An 18,092-nucleotide genomic window follows, 5' to 3' on the forward strand; every position below is an offset into this window, starting at 1 on the left:
AATGTGTAATGTTATCTAGTCTCTACCTCTATAATGTTATCTAGTCTCTACCTCTATAATGTTATCTAGTCTCTACCTCTATAATGTGTAATGTTATCTAGTCTCTACCTCTATAATGTTATCTAGTCTCTACCTCTATAATGTTATCTAGTCTCTACCTCTATAATGTGTAATGTTATCTAGTCTCTACCTCTATAATGTTATCTAGTCTCTACCTCTATAATGTTATCTAGTCTGTACCTCTATAATGTTATCTAGTCTCTACCTCTATAATGTTATCTAGTCTCTACCTCTATAATGTTATCTAGTCTCTACCTCTATAATGTTATCTAGTCTCTACCTCTATAATGTTATCTAGTCTCTACCTCTATAATGTTATCTAGTCTCTACCTCTATAATGTGTAATGTTATCTAGTCTCTCTGTTCCTGAATGCAGAGAGGAAAGAGAGACCCAAGACAACAGGATGTAACAGGGTAACAGTACTGTTCCTGAATGCAGAGAGGAAAGAGAGACCCAAGACAACAGGATGTAACAGGGTAACAGTACTGTTCCTGAATGCAGAGAGGAAAGAGAGACCCAAGACAACAGGATGTATCAGGGTAACAGTACTGTTCCTGAATGCAGAGAGGAAAGATCTAGACCCAAGACAACATGATGTAACAGGGTAACAGTACTGTTCCTGAATGCAGAGAGGAAAGAGAGACCCAAGACAACATGATAACAGTCTGTTCCTGAATAAGGAAAGATCTAGTCTCCAAGACAATAATGTAACAGGGTAACAGTACTGTTCCTGAATGCAGAGAGGAAATGTTAGAGTCTCCAAGACAACATGATGTAACAGGGTAACAGTACTGTTCCTGAATGCAGAGCGGAAAGAGAGACCCAAGACAACATGATGTAACAGGGTAACAGTACTGTTCCTGAATGCAGAGAGGAAAGAGAGACCCAAGACAACAGGATGTAACAGGGTAACAGTACTGTTCCTGAATGCAGAGAGGAAAGAGAGTCCCAAGACAACATGATGTAACATGATAACAGTACTGTTCCTGAATGCAGAGAGGAAAGAGAGACCCAAGACAACAGGATGTAACAGGGTAACAGTAATGTTCCTGAATGCAGAGAGGAAAGAGAGTCCCAAGACAACATGATGTAACAGGGTAACAGTACTGTTCCTGAATGCAGAGAGGAAAGAGAGACCCAAGACAACAGGATGTAACAGGGTAACAGTACTGTTCCTGAATGCAGGGAGGAAAGAGAGACCCAAGACAACAGGATGTAACAGGGTAACAGTACTGTTCCTGAATGCAGAGAGGAAAGAGAGACCCAAGACAACATGATAACAGTACTGTTCCTGAATGCAGAGAGGAAAGAGAGACCCAAGACAACAGGATGTAACAGTACTGTTCCTGAATGCAGAGAGGAAAGAGAGACCTAAGACAACAGGATGTAACAGGGTAACAGTACTGTTCCTGAATGCAGAGAGGAAAGAGAGACCCAAGACAACAGGATGTAACTCTAGTATGTTCCTATGCAGAGAGGAAAGAGAGACCCCAAGACTAACATGTTACTGTTCCTGAATGCAGAATGGAAAGAGAGACCCAAGACAACAGGATATGTCTGTACCTCTGTAACAGGGTAACAGTACTGTTCCTGAATGCAGAGAGGAAAGAGAGACCCAAGACAACATGATGTAACAGGGTAACAGTACTGTTCCTGAATGCAGAGAGGAAAGAGAGACCCAAGACAACATGATGTAACATGGTAACAGTCTGTTCCTGAATGCAGAGAGGAAAGAGAGACCCCAAGACAACATGATGTTAACAGAGGTCTACTACCATGATAACAGTACTGTTCCTGAATGCAGAGAGGAAAGAGAGTCCCAAGACAACATGATGTAACAGTAACAGTACTGTTCCTGAATGCAGAGTTAAAGAGACCCAAGTCTAACAGTACTGTTCCTGAATGCAGAGAGGAAAGAGAGACCCAAGACAACAGGATGTACAGGGTAACAGTACTGTTCCTGAATGCAGAGAGGAAAGAGAGACCCAAGACAACAGATGTAACTAACAGTACTGTTCCTGAATGCAGAGAGAAAGAGAGACCTAAGACAACAGGATGTAACAGGGTAACAGTACTGTTCCTGAATGCAGAGAGGAAAGGACCCAAGACAACAGGATGTAACAGTACTGTTCCTGAATGCAGAGAGGAAAGAGAGTCCCAAGACAATAGGATGTATCAGTACTGTTCCTGAATGCAGAGAGGAAAGAGAGACCCAAGACAACAGGATGTAACAGGGTAACAGTACTGTTCCTGAATGCATAAGGAAAGAGAGACCCAAGACAACAGGATGTAACAGGGTAACAGTACTGTTCCTGAATGTCTGAAAGAGAGTCCCAAGACAACATGATGTAACAGGGTAACAGTACTGTTCCTGAATGCAGAGAGGAAAGAGAGACCCAAGACAACAGGATGTAACAGGGTAACAGTACTGTTCCTGAATGCAGAGAGGAAAGAGAGACCCAAGACAACAGGATGTAACAGTACTGTTCCTGAATGCAGAGAGGAAAGAGAGACCCAAGACAACAGGATGTAACAGGGTAACAGTACTGTTCCTGAATGCAGAGAGGAAAGAGAGACCCAAGACAACATGATAACAGTACTGTTCCTGAATGCAGAGAGGAAAGAGAGACCCAAGACAACAGGATGTAACAGTACTGTTCCTGAATGCAGAGAGGAAAGAGAGACCTAAGACAACAGGATGTAACAGGGTAACAGTACTGTTCCTGAATGCAGAGAGGAAAGAGAGACCCAAGACAACAGGATGTAACAGGGTAACAGTACTGTTCCTGAATGCAGAGAGGAAAGAGAGACCCAAGACAACATGATGTAACAGGGTAACAGTACTGTTCCTGAATGCAGAGAGGAAAGAGAGACCCAAGACAACATGATAACAGTACTGTTCCTGAATGCAGAGAGGAAAGAGAGACCTAAGACAACAGGATGTAACAGGGTAACAGTACTGTTCCTGAATGCAGAGAGGAAAGAGAGACCCAAGACAACAGGATGTAACAGGGTAACAGTACTGTTCCTGAATGCAGATCGGAAAGAGAGACCCAAGACAACAGGATGTAACAGGGTAACAGTACTGTTCCTGAATGCAGAGAGGAAAGAGAGACCTAAGACAACAGGATGTAACAGGGTAACAGTACTGTTCCTGAATGCAGAGAGGAAAGAGAGACCCAAGACAACAGGATGTAACAGGGTAACAGTACTGTTCCTGAATGCAGAGAGGAAAGAGAGACCCAAGACAACAGGATGTAACAGGGTAACAGTACTGTTCCTGAATGCAGAGAGGAAAAGAGACCCAAGACAACAGGATGTAACAGGGTAACAGTACTGTTCCTGAATGCAGAGAGGAAAGAGAGACCCAAGACAACAGGATGTAACAGGGTAACAGTACTGTTCCTGAATGCAGAGAGGAAAGAGAGACCCAAGACAACAGGATGTAACAGGGTAACAGTACTGTTCCTGAATGCAGAGAGGAAAGAGAGACCCAAGACAACATGATGTAACAGGGTAACAGTACTGTTCCTGAATGCAGAGAGGAAAGAGAGACCCAAGACAACAGGATGTAACAGGGTAACAGTACTGTTCCTGAATGCAGAGAGGAAAGAGAGACCCAAGACAACAGGATGTAACAGGGTAACAGTACTGTTCCTGAATGCAGAGAGGAAAGAGAGACCCAAGACAACAGGATGTAACAGGGTAACAGTACTGTTCCTGAATGCAGAGAGGAAAGAGAGACCCAAGACAACAGGATGTAACAGGGTAACAGTACTGTTCCTGAATGCAGAGAGGAAAGAGAGACCCAAGACAACAGGATGTAACAGGGTAACAGTACTGTTCCTGAATGCAGAGAGGAAAGAGAGACCCAAGACAACAGGATGTAACAGGGTAACAGTACTGTTCCTGAATGCAGAGAGGAAAGAGAGACCCAAGACAAATGATGTAACATAACAGTACTGTTCCTGAATGCAGAGAGGAAAGAGAGACCCAAGACAACAGGATGTAACAGGGTAACAGTACTGTTCCTGAATGCAGAGAGGAAAGAGAGACCCAAGACAACAGGATGTAACAGGGTAACAGTACTGTTCCTGAATGCAGAGAGGAAAGAGAGACCCAAGACAACAGGATGTAACAGGGTAACAGTACTGTTCCTGAATGCAGAGAGGAAAGAGAGACCCAAGACAACAGGATGTAACAGGGTAACAGTACTGTTCCTGAATGCAGAGAGGAAAGAGAGACCCAAGACAACAGGATGTAACAGGGTAACAGTACTGTTCCTGAATGCAGAGAGGAAAGAGAGACCCAAGACAACAGGATGTAACAGGGTAACAGTACTGTTCCTGAATGCAGAGAGGAAAGAGAGACCAAGACAACAGGATGTAACAGGGTAACAGTACTGTTCCTGAATGCAGAGAGGAAAGAGAGACCCAAGACAACAGGATGTAACAGGGTAACAGTACTGTTCCTGAATGCAGAGAGGAAAGAGAGACCCAAGACAACAGGATGTAACAGGGTAACAGTACTGTTCCTGAATGCAGAGAGGAAAGAGAGACCCAAGACAACAGGATGTAACACTGTTCCTGAATGCAGAGAGGAAAGAGAGACCCTAAGGTAACAGTACTGTTCCTGAATGCAGAGAGGAAAGAGAGACCCAAGACAACAGGATGTAACAGGGTAACAGTACTGTTCCTGAATGCAGAGAGGAAAGAGAGACCCAAGACAACAGGATGTAACAGGGTAACAGTACTGTTCCTGAATGCAGAGAGGAAAGAGAGACCCAAGACAACAGGATGTAACAGGGTAACAGTACTGTTCCTGAATGCAGAGAGGAAAGAGAGACCCAAGACAACAGGATGTAACAGGGTAACAGTACTGTTCCTGAATGCAGAGAGGAAAGAGAGACCCAAGACAACAGGATGTAACAGGGTAACAGTACTGTTCCTGAATGCAGAGAGGAAAGAGAGACCCAAGACAACAGGATGTAACAGGGTAACAGTACTGTTCCTGAATGCAGAGAGGAAAGAGAGACCCAAGACAACAGGATGTAACAGGGTAACAGTACTGTTCCTGAATGCAGAGAGGAAAGAGAGACCCAAGACAACAGGATGTAACAGGGTAACAGTACTGTTCCTGAATGCAGAGAGGAAAGAGAGACCCAAGACAACATGATGTAACAGGGTAACAGTACTGTTCCTGAATGCAGAGAGGAAAGAGAGACCTAAGACAACAGGATGTAACAGTACTGTTCCTGAATGCAGAGAGGAAAGAGAGACCTAAGACAACAGGATGTAACAGGGTAACAGTACTGTTCCTGAATGCAGAGAGGAAAGAGAGACCCAAGACAACAGGATGTAACAGGGTAACAGTACTGTTCCTGAATGCAGAGAGGAAAGAGAGACCCAAGACAACAGGATGTAACAGGGTAACAGTACTGTTCCTGAATGCAGAGAGGAAAGAGAGACCCAAGACAACAGGATGTAACAGGGTAACAGTACTGTTCCTGAATGCAGAGAGGAAAGAGAGACCCAAGACAACAGGATGTAACAGGGTAACAGTACTGTTCCTGAATGCAGAGAGGAAAGAGAGACCCAAGACAACAGGATGTAACAGGGTAACAGTACTGTTCCTGAATGCAGAGAGGAAAGAGAGACCCAAGACAACAGGATGTAACAGGGTAACAGTACTGTTCCTGAATGCAGAGAGGAAAGAGAGACCCAAGACAACAGGATGTAACAGGGTAACAGTACTGTTCCTGAATGCAGAGAGGAAAGAGAGACCCAAGACAACAGGATGTAACAGGGTAACAGTACTGTTCCTGAATGCAGAGAGGAAAGAGAGACCCAAGACAACAGGATGTAACAGGGTAACAGTACTGTTCCTGAATGCAGAGAGGAAAGAGAGACCCAAGACAACAGGATGTAACAGGGTAACAGTACTGTTCCTGAATGCAGAGAGGAAAGAGAGACCCAAGACAACAGGATGTAACAGGGTAACAGTACTGTTCCTGAATGCAGAGAGGAAAGAGAGACCCAAGACAACAGGATGTAACAGGGTAACAGTACTGTTCCTGAATGCAGAGAGGAAAGAGAGACCCAAGACAACAGGATGTAACAGGGTAACAGTACTGTTCCTGAATGCAGAGAGGAAAGAGAGACCCAAGACAACAGGATGTAACAGGGTAACAGTACTGTTCCTGAATGCAGAGAGGAAAGAGAGACCCAAGACAACAGGATGTAACAGGGTAACAGTACTGTTCCTGAATGCAGAGAGGAAAGAGAGACCCAAGACAACAGGATGTAACAGGGTAACAGTACTGTTCCTGAATGCAGAGAGGAAAGAGAGACCCAAGACAACAGGATGTAACAGGGTAACAGTACTGTTCCTGAATGCAGAGAGGAAAGAGAGACCCAAGACAACAGGATGTAACAGGGTAACAGTACTGTTCCTGAATGCAGAGAGGAAAGAGAGACCCAAGACAACAGGATGTAACAGGGTAACAGTACTGTTCCTGAATGCAGAGAGGAAAGAGAGACCAAGACAACAGGATGTAACAGGGTAACAGTACTGTTCCTGAATGCAGAGAGGAAAGAGAGACCAAGACAACAGGATGTAACAGGGTAACAGTACTGTTCCTGAATGCAGAGAGGAAAGAGAGACCCAAGACAACAGGATGTAACAGGGTAACAGTACTGTTCCTGAATGCAGAGAGGAAAGAGAGACCCAAGACAACAGGATGTAACAGGGTAACAGTACTGTTCCTGAATGCAGAGAGGAAAGAGAGACCCAAGACAACAGGATGTAACAGGGTAACAGTACTGTTCCTGAATGCAGAGAGGAAAGAGAGACCAAAGACAACAGGATGTAACAGGGTAACAGTACTGTTCCTGAATGCAGAGAGGAAAGAGAGACCTAAGACAACAGGATGTAACAGGGTAACAGTACTGTTCCTGAATGCAGAGAGGAAAGAGAGACCCAAGACAACAGGATGTAACAGGGTAACAGTACTGTTCCTGAATGCAGAGAGGAAAGAGAGACCTAAGACAACAGGATGTAACAGTACTGTTCCTGAATGCAGAGAGGAAAGAGAGACCCAAGACAACAGGATGTAACAGGGTAACAGTACTGTTCCTGAATGCAGAGAGGAAAGAGAGACCCAAGACAACAGGATGTAACAGGGTAACAGTACTGTTCCTGAATGCAGAGAGGAAAGAGAGACCCAAGACAACAGGATGTAACAGGGTAACAGTACTGTTCCTGAATGCAGAGAGGAAAGAGAGACCCAAGACAACAGGATGTAACAGGGTAACAGTACTGTTCCTGAATGCAGAGAGGAAAGAGAGACCCAAGACAACAGGATGTAACAGGGTAACAGTACTGTTCCTGAATGCAGAGAGGAAAGAGAGACCCAAGACAACAGGATGTAACAGGGTAACAGTACTGTTCCTGAATGCAGAGAGGAAAGAGAGACCCAAGACAACAGGATGTAACAGGGTAACAGTACTGTTCCTGAATGCAGAGAGGAAAGAGAGACCCAAGACAACAGGATGTAACAGGGTAACAGTACTGTTCCTGAATGCAGAGAGGAAAGAGAGACCCAAGACAACATGATGTAACAGGGTAACAGTACTGTTCCTGAATGCAGAGAGGAAAGAGAGACCTAAGACAACAGGATGTAACAGTACTGTTCCTGAATGCAGAGAGGAAAGAGAGACCTAAGACAACAGGATGTAACAGGGTAACAGTACTGTTCCTGAATGCAGAGAGGAAAGAGAGACCTAAGACAACAGGATGTAACAGGGTAACAGTACTGTTCCTGAATGCAGAGAGGAAAGAGAGACCTAAGACAACAGGATGTAACAGGGTAACAGTACTGTTCCTGAATGCAGAGAGGAAAGAGAGACCCAAGACAACAGGATGTAACAACAGTACTGTTCCTGAATGCAGAGAGGAAAGAGTAAGACAACAGGATGTAACAGTACTGTTCCTGAATGCAGAGAGGAAAGAGAGACCCAAGACAACAGGATGTAACAGGGTAACAGTACTGTTCCTGAATGCAGAGAGGAAAGAGAGACCTAAGACAACAGGATGTAACAGGGTAACAGTACTGTTCCTGAATGCAGAGAGGACAGTCTTGGAAGGGAGAGGATCTCGACCGTCACGCCTGATGAGCAGCTTCCCCTGTGTTTTCTTTTTGACACGTCTAAAGGGTTGTTTCTGACACCTTGCCATCCTGCCTGCCACCGCCCCCCCTGCCCCCGCCGCGCCCAGGCAGGAAGAAAGAGCTTGTGACCCGGGCCACCGCTGCCGAGGGTGAGGCCAATCCCACCCTGCGGAGAGCAGAAGGTCCGGTCCCCCTGTGCCATGCCAGGAACACCACGCTCCAACGCACCTCATGATGTCATAATGGCAGGAGCGAGGGGGAGAGGCTGTGATTGGTGGAATGGTGAGTTCCATCTTTCTCCACAGCTCTGATTTGCTCCTAGAACTGTCAACCTGATTTGGCAGTGGGTAGACCTACCATCTGATGCTCAGCAAATAGTGGAATTCAGATTGACTCAGGAGTGTACAGTTTTACATACAGTCAAATGTACCATTGGGACAGTTTGGAGAGGGGAAGCACGGATGCCAGAAGGTGAACACCTCTAGTGACCCTCTTCCCCCCGTCTTTCTATTAATGGTAGAGTCCAGTGTCCTGTGCAGAGCAGCAGCAGGAGCGGACCATCACATTTGGTGCCCAGCGTGGGGGGTGAGTGAGCTGACATGTTCCAGCTCTCCCGTGGAGCTCCTCTTCTGCCTCGCTGAACATCTCAGCTTTTCTCCTTTTTGCATTTGTTAATTAGATGCATGATTTTTAGATGCAACACACTTTTAGAAGGTAGTGAATTTGAATATCTGTCGAGAAAAACACGATGATGATGTTATTCACTGCCGTTAAATCTGGGACGATAGACATCTCCTATGTCTCATCAAAAAAACTGTAGTTACGTGAGAGATTTAAACAAAGTTCTTGGATTAAAATATCAAATCAATTAAAATCACTCACATCAAGCTAAAAAAAATAAAAATAATAATAAACATTTTAATTAAACAACTTTGTCTTTCAATTTTCCTCAATCTTTATCTAAATGCACTTAACCAGCAAGTGACGTATTGTCAAACGTCCTCATTGTCACAAGAACACAGAGAGAGAGAGAGAGAGGGATACAGAGGAGAGAGAGAGACAGAGAGAGAGACAGAGAGACAGAGAGAGAGAGAGAGAGAGAGAGAGAGAGAGAGAGAGAGAGGATACAGAGGAGAGAGAGAGACAGAGAGAGAGACAGAGAGAGAGAGAGAGAGAGAGAGAGAGAGAGAGAGAGGGATAGATACAGAGAGAGAGAGACAGAGAGAGAGAGAGAGAGAGAGAGAGACAGAGAGAGAGAGAGAGAGAGAGAGAGAGAGAGAGAGAGAGAGAGAGAGAGAGAGGGATACAGAGAGAGAGAGAGAGAGAGAGAGAGAGAGAGAGAGAGAGAGAGAGAGAGAGAGAGAGAGAGAGAGAGAGAGAGAGAGACAGAGAGAGAGAGAGAGAGAGAGAGAGAGAGAGAGAGAGAGAGAGAGAGAGAGAGAGAGAGAGAGAGAGAGAGAGAGAGAGAGAGAGAGACAGAGAGAGAGAGAGAGAGAGAGAGAGAGAGAGAGAGAGAGAGAGAGAGAGAGAGAGAGAGAGAGAGAGAGAGAGAGAGAGAGAGAGAGAGAGACAGAGAGAGAGAGAGAGAGAGACAGAGAGACAGAGAGAGAGACAGAGAGAGAGAGAGAGAGACAGAGAGAGAGAGAGAGGAGAGAGAGAGAGAGAGAGAGAGAGAGAGAGAGAGAGAGAGAGAGAGAGAGAGAGAGAGAGAGAGAGAGAGAGAGAGAGAGAGAGAGAGAGAGAGAGAGAGAGAGAGACAGAGAGAGAGAGAGAGAGAGAGAGAGAGAGAGAGAGAGAGAGAGACAGAGAGAGAGAGAGACAGAGAGAGACAGAGAGAGACAAAAGAAACGTCAACACAGTCCCATACATATCAATTAGAATGTATCTCGTCACCACCAAGGACTCGCTCCTACAATACATGATCTGAGGAAATGGAGAGTGGTATTACTATTGGCCCTATTGCGGACCCCCCCTGGTTCAGAGCAAAGGCCTCTGGTGTGGAATCTGCTGAGTCTGCTGTTCTCACATCTGGTGATTAACAACCTGCTAAGGACTCTTCTCTTCTTTTCATTTGTTGTTCCACAGATGATTGGAAATCAGAGCATATAGATAATAACCAACGGGAGATGCTCATGCTTCGTTGGATTCATTGATTTGATGTAGTGGATCGGGTTCTGTGGATAATCACTTCCCCAAGGGGGGTTTATGGGTAAGCTCCTTAAGTTCCCAGCCGGCGGAGCGGGGGAAAGGGGTACAGATCCCTAACTTCCAGCACTCCGTTTTCTACCGTCTCTGGTCTCTTGGTACGGCCAACCCCGGTTCATTCTACCGTCTCTGGTCTCTTGGTACGGCCAACCCCGGTTCATTCTACCGTCTCTGGTCTCTTGGTACGGCCAACCCCGGTTCATTCTACCGTCTCTGGTCTCTTGGTACGGCCAACCCCGGTTCATTCTACCGTCTCTGGTCTCTTGGTACGGCCAAACCCCGGTTCATTCTATTGTCTCTGGTCTCTTGGTACGGCCAAACCCCGGTTCATTCTACCTCCTCTGGTCTCTTGGTACGGCCAACCCCGGTTCATTCTATCGTCTCTGGTCTCTTGGTACGGCCAACCCCGGTTCATTCTACCGCCTCTGGTCTCTTGGTACGGCCAACCCCGGTTCATTCTACCGTCTCTGGTCTCTTGGTACGGCCAAACCCCGGTTCATTCTACCGTCTCTGGTCTCTTGGTACGGCCAACCCCGGTTCATTCTACCTCCTCTGGTCTCTTGGTACGGCCAACCCCGGTTCATTCTACCGTCTCTGGTCTCTTGGTACGGCCAACCCCGGTTCATTCTACCTCCTCTGGTCTCTTGGTACGGTCAACCCGGTTCATTCTACCGTCTCTGGTCTCTTGGTACGGTCAACCCCGGTTCATTCTACCGTCTCTGGTCTCTTGGTACGGTCAACCCCGGTTCATTCTACCGTCTCTGGTCTCTTGGTACGGCCAAACCCCGGTTCATTCTACCGTCTCTGGTCTCTTGGTACGGTCAACCCCGGTTCATTCTACCGTCTCTGGTCTCTTGGTACGGCCAACCCCGGTTCATTCTACCGTCTCTGGTCTCTTGGTACGGCCAACCCCGGTTCGCTCAGCTGAGTCCAAGCTCTTTTCTGTCCTGTTGGAGTCCCTGGCCAGCTTCAGAAAAATAACTGATACTCTACCTCTTTAAAGTGTATCTTAAATAAACCCACAGTACCCCCCCCCCACACACCTTATGAACTCTGACCTTGCTCATAACTATTTTATTGAGGACAAATGTAATCAAATCCAATCCAATGTAATTTGTCACATGCGCCTCATACAACAGGTAATAGACCTCACAGTGAAATGCTGACTTTACAAGCCCTTAACCAACAATGCTTTAAAGAAGATTAAGAAAAATAAGTGTTAAGTAATAAATTTAAAAAAAGATAGTAAAAGTAACAAATGATTAAACAACAGCAGTAAAATATCAGGCGGGGAGGCCATGTACTGACTATGCCTGTGATATGTGGTTGTCGTACCTGTCCCAGCTGTAACACCTGTCCCAACTGTCCCAACTGTTCCAACCCAACTGTTCTCCCTGTCCCAACTGTCCCACGTGTCCCAACTGTTTTCACCTGTCCCAACTGTTCTCCCTGTCCCAACTGTCCCACGTGTCCCAACTGTTTTCACCTGTCCCAACTATCCCAATTGTTCCACCTGTCCACCGGTTCTACCTGTCCCAACTGTCCTACCTGTCCCAACTGTTCCAACCATCTACCTGTCCCCCGGTACCACCTGTCCCACCTGTCCCACCTGTCCCAACTGTCCACATGTCAAAAATGTTCCAACCGTTTACCTGTCCCAACTGTCTCACATGTCTACCTGTCCCAACTGTCCCACCTGTCCCAACTGTCTACATGTCCACCTGTTCCAACTGTTTTCACCTGTCCCACCTGTCCCAACTGTCCACATGTCCCAACTGTTTCAACCATTTACCTGTCCCACCTTTCCACCTGTTCCAACTGTCACAACTGTTCCACCTCTCCACCTGTTCCAACCGTTTACCTGTCCCAACTTCCCAACTGTCCCAACTGTCCCAACTGTCTACATGTCCCAACTCTTCCAACCATTTACCAACTGTCCACACCTGTCCCACCTGTTTTACCTGTCCCACCAGCCCCACATTTTTACCTGTCCCAACTGTCCCACTTGTCCCAACTGTCCCACCAGCCCCACCTTTCCCACCTGTCCAAACTGTCCCAACTGGTATACCTGTCCCACCTGGTCCAACTGTCCCACCTGTCCAACTGTCCCATTTGTCCCAACTGTAAGTCTCTCTGGATGAGAGCATCTGCTAAATGAATAAAATGTAAAACATAGATCGTTATCATCACAGGCTTTTGGGAGAAGTTTTTGAAGGAAGTAGAAACGTCCCCCATGAATCTGAGGTGGACTACGACAGAGGGGCGGCAGGGTAGCCTAGTGGTTAGAGCGTTGGACTAGTAACCGGAAGGTTGCAAGTTCAAACCCCCGAGCTGACAAGGTACAAATCTGTCGTTCTGCCCCTGAACAGGCAGTTAACCCACTGTTCTGAGGCCGTCATTGAAAATAAGAATTTGTTCTTAACTGACTTGCCTAGTTAAATAAAGGTAAAAAATAAATAAATGTTTAGACAAATCAACATCGAATAAGATAATGTGGTGAAACTTTAGTGATGTATAGTTTTATTTTTAAACCCCCCTTTTCTAAATGAATTACATTAGAAATGTTCTTGAGAAACAAGGGGTATCCGAAGCCACACATCTCATTCAACCGTTTTATTCCTTCCAGTTGCTCAAAGATGAACAAAAATAACAAATCGTCACGGAAATTGGTTCCCACGGAAACATGTCACCCCCCCCCCCCCCCCCTCAAGCTGCTGGGGCAGATGCTAAATACAAGGGTATCCCCCCTGCTCCCATCAACACCACCCCCTTAACCCTGAATCTTGTGGTCCTCATAAGGATAGGTAAACCAAACACACACACACACCACACACACACACGCGCACACACACACACACACACACACACACACACACACACACACACACACACACACACACACACACACACACACACACACACACACACACACACACACACACACACACACACACACACACACACACACTTTAGGGGCTGTGGCCTTTGTCTGTCACTAATTGAGGACCCTGCTTCATTTAATGGGGTTTTTAATGGTGGTTAAATGATAGAGTTTTTGATGGTGGTTGAATGGTAGCTGGTGCTGTGGGTTAAATGCATCTTAATCAGAGTCACTAATCCTGTGATTAACAGAAACAGACGAGGTGTGAGGAGCTGTGAGGAGCTGTGAGGAGAGGTTGTTAATTGAGAGGCTGCTGCTCTGCCCCCTGTGCTCGGGAGAGGAGAGACGAGAAGGTGGGGTTGGGGGGAGAGATGGAGAGGAGAGAGGAGGAGATGGGGCTGGGGAGAGATGGAGAGGAGAGAGGAGGAGAGGGGGCTGGGTGGAGAGATGGAGAGGAGAGAGGAAGAGATGGGGCTGGGTGGAGAGATGGAGGGAGAGAGGAGGAGATGGGGCTGGGTGGAGAGATGGAGAGGAGAGAGGAAGAGATGGGGCTGGATGGAGAGATAGAGAGGAGGAGATGAGAGGAGAGAGGAGGAGATGGGGCTGGGTGGAGAGATGGAGAGGAGAGATGAGGAGATGGGGCTGGGTGGAGAGATGGAGAGGAGAGAGGAGGAGATGAGAGGAGAGATGAGAAGATGGGGCTGGCTGAAGAGATGGAGAGGAGAGAGGAGGAGATGAGAGGAGAGAGGAGGAGATGAGAGAGGAGAGAGAGGAGGAGATGGGGCTGGGGGAGAGATGGAGAGGAGAGAGGAGGAGATGGAGCTGGGGGAGAGATGTAGAGGAGAGGAGAGAGGAGGAGATGGGGCTGGGGGAGAGATGGAGAGGAGAGAGGAGGAGGAGATGGGGCTGGTGGAGAGATGGAGAGGAGAGAGGAGGAGATGGGGCTGGGTGGAGTGATGGAGAGGAGAGAGGAGGAGGAGATGGTGCTCGGGGAGAGATGGAGAGGAGAGATGAGAGGAGAGAGGAGGAGATGAGAGGAGAGAGGAGGAGATGGGGCTGGGGGAGAGATGGAGAGATGAGAGGAGGAGATGGGGCTGGGGGAGAGATGGAGAGGAGAGGAGAGAGAGGAGGAGATGGGGCTGGGTGGAGAGAGGGAGAGGAGAGAGGAGGAGATGGGGTTGGGGGAGAGATGGAGAGGAGAGAGGAGGAGATGGGGCTGGGTGGAGAGATGGAGAGGAAAGAGGAGGAGATGGGGTTGGGGGAGAGATGGAGAGGAGAGAGGAGGAGATGGGGCTGGGGGAGAGGAGAGAGGAGGAGATGGGGCTGGGGGAGAGATGGAGAGGAGAGAGGAGGAGATGGGGCTGGGGGAGAGATGGAGAGGAGAGTGGAGGAGAGAGGAAGAGAGGGGGCTGGGGGAGAGATGGAGAGGAGAGGAGGAGAGAGGAAGAGATGGAGAGATGAGAGGAGAGAGGAAGAGATGGAGAGATGAGAGGAGAGAGGAAGAGATGGGGCTGGGAGAGAGATGGAGAGGAGAGAGGAGGAGATGGGGCTGGGAGAGAGATGGAGGGAGAGAGGAGGAGATGGGGTTGGGGGGAGAGATGGAGAGGAGAGAGGAGATGGGGCTGGGTGGAGAGATGGAGAGGAGAGAGGAGGAGATGGGGTTGGGGGAGAGATGTGAGGAGAGAGGAGGAAATGGGGCTGGATGGAGAGATGGAGAGGAGAGAGGAGGAGATGGGGCTGGGGGAGAGATGGAGTCTCCTCCATATCTCTGTATCTGACCTTGGTAGTCTCCTCCATATCTCTGTATCTGACCTTGGTAGTCTCCTCCATATCTCTTTATCTGACCTTGGTCGTCTCCTCCATTTCCCTGTATCTGACCTTGGTAGTCTCCTCCATATCTCTGTATTTGACCTTGGTAGACTCCTCCATATCTCTGTATCTGACCTTGGTAGTCTCCTCCATATCTCTTTATCTGACCTTGGTAGTCTCCTCCATATCTCTTTATCTGACCTTGGTAGCTCAGTCTCCTCCATATCTCTGTATCTGACCTTGGTAGTCTCCTCCATATCTCTGTATCTGACCTTGGTAGTCTCCTCCATATCTCTGTATCTGACCTTGGTAGTCTCCTCCATATCTCTTTATCTGACCTTGGTAGCTCAGTCTCCATATCTCTGTATCTGACCTTGGTAGTTCATTCTCCTCCATATCTCTGTATCTGACCTTGGTTCTCAGTCTCCTCCATATCTCTGTATCTGACCTTGGTAGACTCCTCCATATCTCTTTATCTGACCTTGGTAGTCTCCTCCATATCTCTGTATCTGACCTTGGTAGTCTCCTCCATATCTCTGTATCTGACCTTGGTAGACTCCTCCATATCTCTGTATCTGACCTTGGTAGACTCCTCCATATCTCTTTATCTGACCTTGGTAGACTCCTCCATATCTCTGTATCTGACCTTGGTAGTCTCCTCCATATCCCTGTATCTGACCTTGGTAGACTCCTCCATATCTCTGTATCTGACCTTGGTAGTCTCCTTCATATCTCTTTATCTGACCTTGGTAGACTCCTCCATATCTCTGCATCTGACCTTGGTAGTCTCCTCCATATCCCTGTATCTGACCTTGGTAGTCTCCTCCATATCTCTGTATCTGACCTTGGTAGTCTCCTCCATATCCCTGTATCTGACCTTGGTAGTCTCCTCCATATCCCTGTATCTGACCTTGGTAGTCTCCTCCATATCTCTGTATCTGACCTTGGTAGACTCCTCCATATCTCTGTATCTGACCTTGGTAGACTCCTCCATATCTCTGTATCTGACCTTGGTAGTCTCCTCCATATCCCTGTATCTGACCTTGGTAGACTCCTCCATATCTCTGTATCTGACCTTGGTAGTCTCCTCCATATCTCTTTATCTGACCTTGGTAGACTCCTCCATATCTCTGCATCTGACCTTGGTAGTCTCCTCCATATCCCTGTATCTGACCTTGGTAGTCTCCTCCATATCTCTGTATCTGACCTTGGTAGTCTCCTCCATATCCCTGTATCTGACCTTGGTAGTCTCCTCCATATCCCTGTATCTGACCTTGGTAGTCTCCTCCATATCTCTGTATCTCACCTTGGTCGCCTCCTCCATATCTCTGTATCTGACCTTGGTAGACTCCTCCATATCTCTGTATCTGACCTTGGTCGCCTCCTCCATATCTCTGTATCTGTCTCCTCCATATATCTGACCTTGGTAGACTCCTCCATATCCCTGGGACCTGTATCTCTGTATCTGACCTTGGTAGACTCCTCCATATCTCTGTATCTGACCTTGGTCGCCTCCTCCATATCTCTGTATCTGACCTTGGTAGACTCCTCCATATCTCTGTATCTGACCTTGGTAGACTCCTCCATATCTCTTTATCTGACCTTGGTAGACTCCTCCATATCTCTGTATCTGACCTTGGTAGACTCCTCCATATCTCTGTATCTGACCTCGGTCGTCTCCTCCATATCTCTTTATCTGACCTTTGGTCGCCTCCTCCATATCCCTGTATCTGACCTTGGTAGACTCCTCCATATCTCTTTATCTGACCTTGGTCGTCTCCTCCATATCTCTTTATCTGACCTTGGTCGCCTCCTCCATATCTCTTTATCTGACCTTGGTCGTCTCCTTCATATCTCTTTATCTGACCTTGGTCGCCTCCTCAATTCCTTTGATGAAGACAACACCATATAGAAAACAACTTTAGATGTAAATAGAAAACTGCTGAGAGGAGAATGTCCCCTGGGAGTGAAGGCAGATTGGTATAGTCTCACAGAACTCCAACCCAAATCAACCCCTCTTCTCCTCCTCCTTCTAGCCCCATATGTTTCCTCTCGTCCGTCTGCTTGCTCTCTACTCCTCTCTATCACATTTCTTTCCTCGCTGTATATTTTAGCACCTTTTCCTCTAAAGCTCGTCCTCTCTCCTGTGATCTGCTCCACACTACGGGATAAATAGGAGCCGAGGAGGAATTAGAAAAGCTAGTGACTGCTGAAGAATAACCTGAGGCTTTTATTGATCTGATATTATTAATGGTGGGTTCATCGTCCCTTGTAGTAGGAATTAGAAAAGCTAGCGACTGCTGAAGAATAACCTGAGGCTTTTATTGATCTGATATTATTAATGGTGGGTTCATCGTCCCTTGTAGTAGGAATTAGAAAAGCTAGCGACTGCTGAAGAATAACCTGAGGCTTTTATTGATCTGATATTATTAATGGTGGGTTCATCGTCCCTTGTAGTAGGAATTAGAAAAGCTAGCGACTGCTGAAGAATAACCTGAGGCTTTTATTGATCTGATATTATTAATGGTGGGTTCATCGTCCCTTGTAGTAGGAATTAGAAAAGCTAGCGACTGCTGAAAAATAAATGGTGGGTTCATCGTCCCATGTAGAGGTGTTGTTGAGGTTCTGTTTTTACACATCTTTAGGTTTCTCATTCATTAGATAATAAAGACCCATAGACCCATCCCACTTCTTGTCATAATGGACCGAGAATTGGGTCACAAAGGCTTTGAAGCAGCAGTTCTCAGAAAAACTAAGGGTCGCGACCCCATGTGGAGTCGCCTGGTATGAAAATGGGGTTGCGCAAGAATTTCCCAAATCCTAAAAAAAAGATATATATATATTTATTAATTCGTACAAAATTATATATTTATTATAATATCATCTATGTATGTCAAAATCATTGTATTGTGGGTTTTTTTCTTTAAAAATCTAATTAAAATGTATTAAAACTAGTTAGGGATGGGCGG

General features: G+C 46.8%; 1 protein-coding gene across 1 annotated transcript; it reads right to left on the reverse strand.

Moving 5' to 3' along the window:
• Window positions 1–15,542: 15,542 nt before the first annotated feature.
• LOC135574982 (uncharacterized) lies at window positions 15,543–16,876 on the reverse strand. The gene is made up of 2 exons (XM_065027120.1): window positions 16,430–16,876; window positions 15,543–16,385 (listed from the first exon to the last, which is right to left on the reverse strand). The coding sequence occupies exons 1-2, from the start codon at window positions 16,874–16,876 to the stop codon at window positions 15,543–15,545; spliced, it is 1,290 nt and encodes a 429-aa protein (XP_064883192.1).
• Window positions 16,877–18,092: the final 1,216 nt, after the last annotated feature.

The sequence above is a fragment of the Oncorhynchus nerka genome, linkage group LG14 (assembly GCF_034236695.1).
Source record: "Oncorhynchus nerka isolate Pitt River linkage group LG14, Oner_Uvic_2.0, whole genome shotgun sequence".
Classification (NCBI taxonomy): Eukaryota; Metazoa; Chordata; class Actinopteri; order Salmoniformes; family Salmonidae; genus Oncorhynchus; species Oncorhynchus nerka.

Excerpts from the sequence above, each read along its gene's own strand:
- LOC135574982 (XM_065027120.1), bottom strand. The coding sequence starts at position 16,876 with ATGGAGGAGTCTACCAAGGTCAGATACAGGGATATGGAGGAGGCGACC. Across the intron at positions 16,386-16,429 it reads ATATGGAGGAGGCGACCAAG|GGATATGGAGGAGACTACCA; the intron begins GTGAGATACAGA and ends GGTCAGATACAG.